This window comes from Pseudorca crassidens, chromosome 15 (assembly GCF_039906515.1).
Source record: "Pseudorca crassidens isolate mPseCra1 chromosome 15, mPseCra1.hap1, whole genome shotgun sequence".
Lineage (NCBI taxonomy): Eukaryota > Metazoa > Chordata > Mammalia > Artiodactyla > Delphinidae > Pseudorca > Pseudorca crassidens.
This window is the reverse complement of record NC_090310.1, coordinates 68,207,744-68,216,693: the sequence shown is the minus strand read 5'-3', so window position 1 is coordinate 68,216,693 and position 8,950 is coordinate 68,207,744. Positions and strand designations below refer to the sequence as shown.

The 8,950-nt window shown below is 45.5% G+C and overlaps 1 protein-coding gene across 1 annotated transcript in view; it reads right to left on the bottom strand.

Annotated features, from left to right (window-relative positions):
• Nucleotides 1-1,279: 1,279 nt before the first annotated feature.
• The window catches only part of LBP (lipopolysaccharide binding protein), a 28,887-nt gene continuing 21,216 nt past the window's right edge, over nt 1,280-8,950 (bottom strand). Inside the window, exons 11-15 of the mRNA XM_067708112.1 lie at nt 7,835-7,902; nt 7,257-7,299; nt 5,020-5,083; nt 4,153-4,229; nt 1,280-2,122 (exon numbers count right to left, since the gene is read on the bottom strand). Of these exons, the coding sequence (XP_067564213.1) occupies nt 2,078-2,122; nt 4,153-4,229; nt 5,020-5,083; nt 7,257-7,299; nt 7,835-7,902 (297 nt within the window). The 3' untranslated portion in view covers nt 1,280-2,077. The remainder of the gene's footprint in view (nt 2,123-4,152; nt 4,230-5,019; nt 5,084-7,256; nt 7,300-7,834; nt 7,903-8,950) is intronic.

Here is an 8,950-nt window from a genome sequence, read left to right as displayed (position 1 = left end):
AAGGTGGTAATTGGTTTGATCATGAACACTTTAAAGGCTGCCTTCCCTTCCCCATCACATTTTTTTTTTACAAATTTTTAAAAATTAATTAATTAATTTATTTATGGCTGTGTTGGGTCTTCGTTTCTGTGCAAGGGCTTTCTCTCGTTGTGGCAAGTGGGGGCCACTCTTCATCGCACGCACAGGCTCAGTAATTGTGGCTCACGGGCCCAGTTGCTCCGCGGCATGTGGGATCTTCCCAGACCAGGGCTCGAACCCGTGTCCCCTGCATTGGCAGGCGGACTCTCAACCACTGCGCCACCAGGGAAGCCCATCCCCCCCCACCATCACATTTTCTCTCCTCTACTGGTTATTTCCCTGGGATCCTCTTCCCAGTAAACTACTTGTACCCTCCTCCTTGTTTCAGAGTCTGCTTCTGGGGAGCCCAAAGGAAGGCAGGTGATAATTGCATCAGCTGTTTACCAGGACCTGGTTATGCCCTATCCTCCCCTCACCCCCAGAAGCTGGACGTGAACCCACTGAGTCCCTAGTCACCCTGCAAGGAGGTATTCCCAGCAAATTTGACAGGGGAGGACACAGGCTTTAGAGAGGCCTTTCCCCAAGGCCCAAAACAAATAAGTTGGAGTCAGGACTGGCTCTTTCCACGGTGAGGCAATGTCCTGAAAAACAGACATAGGAACTGGGTCTGTGCTGCCTCTAGTTCCCCTGTGCTGACCAATTCAGTGCCTGCAAACAGAAGGATGTTCAGTAAGCACGTCCAGCCAATAAATATTGAATCCCCACTAGGGTTAAATAGATCCTTTTACATGGATTACCTAATATCATCATTATAAGAGTCCTAGGACATGGCTACTATTATTATCATCCTTATTTCATAGGATAAAGTGGGGGAAAGGGGGAAAGGGACCGGTCCAAGGCCACGTGGCCAGTGCTGGATGAAGCCGAGCTCTTCACAGTCCATCACAGGTTGGATGATGGTGGCAGACAAGTGAACAAAAGGGACGAGGCGAAGCCATGGCTCACCCCGCCTCCAGTTGGGTGACAGTGCATCGTCCCATCTTGGAATGCATCTCTGTCACACACAGGGTAAATGGGTCTATTCCCTGTGAATTATCTGCTAGCCGGCAGCTCCATCCACCTGCTCATTTACACAATTAAGAAAGCATCCAACGAGCCTTCTGATTCCCAGTCCCCGGGGGCCCAACCGCATAACTTGGAAATGACTGTTCGGTAAAGTCTGATCAAAGGCCGGTTGTTCAGTAATTAGAAATCACGGCCTCTTCCTCCAAGCTTGGGGCTCATAAACAACAGTTGGATGAGTCTTTTATTCGGGTCAGACCCAAAACCTAGACAGATCCATTGCCTCCTAATTTACACCCGTTTCAATGGGGAGGGCAGCAGGAGGCTGAGTTTTTGCTCCCGGAGACCCTCTGGCTCCTGTGTCTGCAGCAGACAGAGAGGGAGGGAGAGAGGGAGCACGTACTGAAATGAGCCCATGAACTGCCCCCAAACTGAGATGGACAGTTGTCTTAGCCAGCATCAGCACCAGGTCCAGGGCTGAGCAGGGAGTGGAATCCCATGTTCTCTCATTGAGGTTCCCACAGCAGCAGCGCTGAGAAATGGGAATGTGGTCAGGGTTCATCCTTGAAGACCACAGATGGAGCTGACCATCCAAAGACCCCTTAAATAAGAGAGGGTTGGCAGTAGGGGGGTTCAGCTAGAGTACCAGATGGTTCCTTCACTGAGCCATTCAATAAATATTTATTGAGGACCTACTAAGTGTAAGCACTCTGCTAGGCACAGGGATCCGATGGTGAATAAAAAAGACCTGCCCTTGAAGATAGTACAGGCTAGCGGGGGAGGACGGTCCATCCCGGTGGGAAAGTAAAATCCAGAGTTAGAGGGGGTGTGGGTGTACGTGCTGAAAAGGAGGAGTGTGGGGACAGAGGCCAGTTCCCCAGAGCTGACAACAGAAATGGTCTTCATCCTCCCAGAATCTCCAGGAATACGCTGCACATCTGGAAATGCAACTTGGCAATCCAGCTGTGGCCCCCAAGCCCTGTCTTTCGCCCTGTCCTCAAACTCTCAGGTACCGGACGTTGGTGCCCAAAAACAGGAAGTCCTAGGAGAGACAAGACAGGACAGGATGGTAAAAGCATCCTCTACTCCAAAAAGATGCATCTCTGATTTAAAGGGACGCCCACGTCTGGGGAAGCACAAGCTCTGCCAGAAAGCAGGTCAGTGCGTAAAACGAGCGTGTGCCTGTGTTCCCAAGGTCTCCATAAAGCACAGCTTTTGCCAGCTACCTTCTCTAAGGTGGCAATTAATCTGTCATCTCCCAAGCTGCTGCTTCCTGGCAGACCTCATAAATGTCCCCTGTGTCACCTAAATTCTCTCTCCTTGGTGAATAAGACAAAACTGTGAGCTGCTGGGGTTTATTCTCTTACTTCCTCATAAGTTTCCATCACCAAAGGGGTGGGAATTCTGAACTCAGAGCAAAATCCAATTCTTTCCCACAGCAACCATCCCCTGCCTTTGGGGGTCAAACACATGGGCAGAGCTGACCTCAAATTTTTATTGGATATGATAGTATATACAGTTGACCGCTGAACAACTGCGGGGTTAGGGGCACCGATGGGTGGGAAAATCCATGTATAATTTAGAGTCAGCCCTCCGTATCCGCGGTTCCTCGCGGCCGCAGTTCCTCATACACAGATTCAACCAACTGCAGAGATGGTGTAGTACCATAGTATTGTATTTATTATTGAAAAAAACCTGCGTATACACGGACATGGGGCCATTCAAACCCGTGTTGTTCAAGGGTCAATCTAACAAATTTCTAATGACTTCCATGGTGCCAAACTGAGCTAGAAGATCTAATCTTCATAACTGCCCAGTGAGGTCTGGGCTACACCCCACTTTACACAGGAGAAAACTGAGGCCAGCTGCATGAATCGTCACTCAGTCCTTGCTTTGAACAATGATCTGTCTCACTCCTTATAAACTCTCAACAATAGTTGGATGTTGAGTATCTCTGGACACAAAAGGGCTCGGGATATTTGTTTTTCAAATGTCTCAGTTGATCTCTGTTTCAATGTTCCTGATCGCTCTGCTGCCTGTCCCTCTCTTTAGTAGCTGTTGTTTGCTGGATGTTGACTATGTACCAGGCACAAAGCAGCATCTCCTTTAATGCTCACAAGCCTGCCAACCCAGTCATCCCACCTTACGGATGCTCTTCTAGAAAGATAACCTGAACCGTGGGGCACAGATGGCACATAAAATGCTTGGTCAGAAGAGTGGACAGTCTGGTGAAGAATCAGACATATTCCTTGGTATTCAAATAGTTAAGTAAATTATGGTCCCTTGCATGCTTGGGACAGAATTTAACATTGGTGGGGGGAAGGGAGACTAGACTGCAACCAAAAGAAAACAGGTCTGAGCGCTAGCAAGGCAACTATCCATAACAAGAAAACAATTTCAAAAAATGCTTGGAGGAGACAAAAGGCTGGAAGGAAGTACACCAGAAGTCAAGCTATGAGTGTGGTGGGGCAATAGGTCTCTGAGGGACGGTACACCAAACATGTATCTATTAATACATCAAAGCTCTTCCACTTAAGAAATTAGAAGAAATTTTATTTTAATTAATTAATTAATTAATTTTGGCCTCACCACACGGCTTGTGGGATCTCAGTTCCCAGACCAGGGATTGAACCCGGGCCTTCAGCAATGAAAGTGCTGAGTCCTAACCACTGGGCCACCAGGGAATTCCCAAGAAATTAGAAGAAATTTTAAAAACTTACAAATGGCTTTTAGAACCTGAGCTGTTGGCATGGCTAGGATTGCTGTATTTTTAAAACGAGCTGGTCTTGAGGTTCTCCCAGGTCACCCACGGCCGGGGGGCGGGGCGGCGGGGGGTGGAAAGTTGTGACACAGGTTGTGTCAAATCCCTCCTGCCCCCATAGAGGTGCCACTTCTAAAGGACACATGGACAGCTTCATGGCATCCAGCTGACCCTGAACCATCCCACCCCCGTGGAGGCTTTCCCAGCTGCAGGGCTGGGCTGGGTCCCACCCACTGAGTTATAGCCTGCAAACCAGGAAAGCTAACCAACCCCCCTCCCCAGTTCCTCAGAACCCTGCTGAACCCACTGACCTTGTGGATCTGGAGAACAGGGTCATAGAGCTGAATACGCTTTAGCAGAGGGAGCGGGAAGCCTTCTGCCAACTTATCTGGAGGTTGCAGCAGAACATCGAGAGAGATTTGTTAATAAATAATTACAGAGAAAATTTTACACCAAGAAGTTCCTCTCTGCAAACCCTATACATGGTATATTCCCATTTAATTACCACCAAAGATTGGGATTATTATTCCCATGTTACAGATAAGGAAATTGAGGCATAGAGTGGCCAAGTAACCTGTCCTAGGTTCCATAGCTAGAAAGTGGAAGAACTGGGATTTGATACCAGACAGACTGACAGAGGAGCCTGAGCCCTCAGCCATGGTGCTCTGTGGAGACAGTGGCAGGGATGGGGCAGCGTCTACTCATGATAAGAATCCAGTGGGCATTTGCTCTCTGCCCCCCACCTGCATCCTGCTTTCTACTGTAGCCAAATGAAGCAGGGTCTCTTTAAGCTTTATTTTTTGACCAGGGAGATGGCAACTAACTGGGGAATGTGATTTTAGAGGTGGGCTGCCTTGTACCCTGTATATTAACTTGGTTCTCAGTCTCACCTGTCACTTCAGGGTGTGTGTGGGCACTTCTGTGAGCCCCTCTTTCTCTCTTAGGAGGAGGTTTACTGTGTTCCAAAAACTGCCCCTATCCTCAACCCTCCTTAGAGGCCTGGAATGAGGTGAGGCCGACTTCAACACTCCCGTCTCACAGACAGGCCACTGAAGCTCAGAGAAGAGAAGTGACTCGCCCAAGGTCACACAGCCTGCAGGAGAGCCCTGGTCCCAGCTTTCTTTCCCCGAAAGAGCAGTGTCCACTCTTGACTTGGAAAAATCCATAGTGATACTTACCATTGACCTTGGGGTAGAGGGTGCTGAGAAGGTAGTAATTGAGCAGCGCCTCCAACAGCTCCACCTGGTGGAGAATAGGAGAGGTACACCATAACCACATGTACCATCTTGCCCACCAACAAACCTCCAGAGAGGCCACCCCGTGGGTGGGGTGGTTTTGTATGTGCTGACATGGCAAAAGGCTTGAAAAAAAGCAAATTTCAGGTAGTTACCTACATCATGCTACTATTTTATAAAACTATTTTGAGATGCACATTTGTATGTGTACAAAGGGATAGAAAAATTTGGAAGACTACACACCCAACTATCTATCCTCCAGGAAGAACATCAAGGTTTGGCTTAGCCTTATCTTTAGTAGTTAATTTTTCTTTTTACAGTGGAAATGTTTTCCCAAGTTACTTATATAATAAAAAAGATTTTTAAGTCAAAACAAAAATTATGAAACCCAACTTTTAACACTCGCTATGTGCCAGGTATAGGGCTCAGAGCATTACATCTACACCTGATTCAATTTTCACTAGAACACTTCGAAGTTAATATTAATGTCTCCATTTCACAGATAAGAAAACTGAGGCCCACAGAATGAAAGTGACTTGCTAGAAATCGGGCAGCAGGGTCTGAATTTGAATCCAGATTTACCTGATTCTACAGGTCTTATTTTATTTTATTTTATTTTTTGCGGTACACGGGCCTCTCACTGTTGTGGCCTCTCCCGTTGCGGAGCACAGGCTCCGGATGCGCAGGCTCAGCGGCCATGGCTCACGGGCCCATCCGCTCCGCGACGTGTGGGATCCTCTCGGACCGGGGCACGAACCCGTGTCCCCTGCATCGGCAGGTGGACTCTCAACCACTGCGCCACCAGGGAAGCCCTACAGGTCTTATTTTTTACAGTCGATGTTCTGAAAACATGATAGGATGTCTTTTTGTGACTCTTTACATATGAATAATTTACTTCATAGAACATTTTTACATGCCATGCACAGATACAATATTAGTGTGTCATTATTGACTTTAGCCTTTGTTCTCTGAAAGGAGTCATCCTTCAGGGTCCCTGTGGGCAATGTTTCTCCCCACACTTGATGTATTTTTTCCACTTCTACTTGAGGGAAAGTCTGGGAAGTGGCGGTCAGGTAAAGTGTGGTCAGAGGGAACCAGTATCCATAGGATGGTAAAAAGGAAGCCAACTACTGTAGATGAAAGTCTTTCCATCTCCTCCTTGGCTTGCGAGTGGCTGCCATCACCCTACCTTCCCTCTTTTCAGAAATCTCTCCTCGACTGTTTCAGCCCACGTAAAACTTCCCATTCTTTTTCCTCTTTGTGGAAATCATCTTTTGGTTTTGCCTGCCCAGCACTCAATTCCTTTTGTTTTAATAATAGTCCCTATTTTCTCCTGGGCAACCCTCCTTTCCAGTCTCAGTCCGTGTGGTTTGGGACTGCAAATCCTGGCTTGGGGAGTGTAGATTAAACCCAAGCTCAGCCAACTGACCTTGTCCAATTTCCGACCACGTGACTGGCTAAAGAATGGGCACATGACCAAGATTAATCCAACGAGGGCTTTTTTTTTTTTTTTTTTTTTTGTGGGTTAAAAAAAAAAGAAACTACAGGAAATTTGTGAGTTTTCCACCAGTGGGAAGAACCTGCCTGAGAATGAAGCCAACACAGATGAAAGCAGAATGGAGAGATATTCTTTTTTTTTTTTTGGAATATATATATTTTTTCTTTCTAAAAAATTGAATGAAAGATTCTTTAAATTCTGTAGTGCTCTACAATATTTAAAAGTTTCACACACATGATTTTATATAATCCCTTAATAACCGTTTTCCCCCATCCCTATATCGCCCCTCTCCCCTTCCCTTGGAGATTCTTGATGTACTAATTTGAACACCTGGATCCAGCTATGCCTGAAACCTCTAGCCTTAGCTTTTTTGTTTTTGTTTTTTGGTTATGATCCTATACATTCCTTCTGTTTGCTTAAGACACTTTTAGTTGGCTTTCTATTCTTTGCAGTTAAAAGAATTCTGTCCAATAGATGATTTAATTATACTGTCTTATATTGGGAGGTAACTGTTCCTCTGCCCTATGGTTCCTGTCTTCAAGAACTTCTATGCTTTTCTAGGGCAGAGAGTAACTCTTCTCCTTTTCTATTTTCTATTATAGGTGCCAAAGCATTGTTTAGTAAATACTCTAAATTAATTATTACCCTAATCATTTCATAAATAAAAACAATAATAACTTACATTGAATACTCCAACTTTAGATTCTTTCAGTTCCACTTGTATCCTATAACAAATCAGAGAAGATTCAGAGATGTGGGCATTATGTTCAAGGGAAACCTAAGCAATGTAGGGATCCCCAGAAAGGAGGAGACACCAGCTTGAGAAGGCACAGGGCCAAGGGTGTGGTAGCAGTGAGAGTGAAAAAGGCGATTGAGGAACCAAAAACAATGATACAACCTTATTGGGAAGACTTGCAGAGGGGAAGTGTATAGCATAAAAGAACTCAGTCTCTATAATTTCAGGAAGTCAATATTGCTGATGTCTAAAATTCATAGATTAAGAAAAAACAGTATTAGTAAATTCTTTAGAAATTTGGAAGTAATGGGGGTTAGGTGAAAAGGAAGTTTATGGAGGCAGATCCAGTTGGCCAAAGGAATTGGGCCAACTGGGGTAAAATTTAACTTTCCTTCCCAAACCGTGGGCCCCACGGTTTGACAGGGGGATCTGGTTACATCCCACCTCCAGCTACAGGCAATCAGCTGAAGCGTCAGATGGAGCCCAGTTGAGCGCCCCCCATGTAAGTCACGAGGCTGACTTACTTTTCTGGCTTCAGGAATCCAGTGATCTTGCTGGTGTTGAAGGTCAACATGACAGACACATTAGTGGCCTGGTAATTCCAGTAGAAAGAAACAGGTCTAAATAAGGAGGTTGTCATGTACAGAACGGATAACTATGAGGACCTGCTGTCTCCTCTAAGCAAACATCTCACTGAGTTAAAGCAGGAACTTGCCCACTAGATTAGACTCCCAAGAAGCTCATCATGGGTGCTCAATAAACATTTGAACTTGGACTTGAATATTTTTACTTGAAATTGCTGACTATGATAGCAATTAAACTTTGAACATACTAGCAAGAGAAGGTATAGAGGCCTATGCCTGGAGATCTCTAAAGGGACCATGTCTAGCTATCTCAGGGCCAAGGTTCAGCCCGAGTAAATAATAATAGTAATAATAATAGCTTATGTTTTAATTTAAAGTATATCGGGGACACGTAGTTTTTCAGGGCAGAAGTCTGGTGTGTTCCCCTTTGCCTGGCAAAGCAATGAAGCTATCCTTTTCTGCTTTACCAAAATAATAAAAATTAAAAAAATAAAATAAAATATATTGACAACAATTTTGATAACAATAACAACAATATCAAATTGCAGATATAACATCTGGGAGCAATTACTCCTCTAGAAATTTGTCTTGCTGAGTTTCAAACCTGGAACAAGAGAGCAAAGTTCTCCATCCTGTGAGCAGGACCCCCAAAAAACTCAGAATCCCTTCTCTGTTTGACAGGGTCCATTGAGAAGGGAGACACAACTCTCAATATTTAACCAAGAGGGAATTTCATACAGGGGATTGGTTATACAAATGATGGAATTGCTGAGAAGTTAAAAAAGAGTTGGAGAGGCAACTCAGAGATTAGCAGAGGTGGGAAGCTGCTTCCACCCCAGGACTGGAGGAACAGAGGGAGGAATTGGGGAGGCACCATGGAGGAGACACAGTCAGTGCCTGAGTCTCTGTCCAAGATAAAGAGAGAAGAAGAAATACTCTGGCTTCTTTCTTCCTCCCACCCTCTGTTCTCCTGACAGTGTCTTCCATTGGCTGACCTAGCTGGAAGTCAGTGCAAGGAAGCCTGGGAAATGTAGTCTTCAGGGGTCAGATATAGAT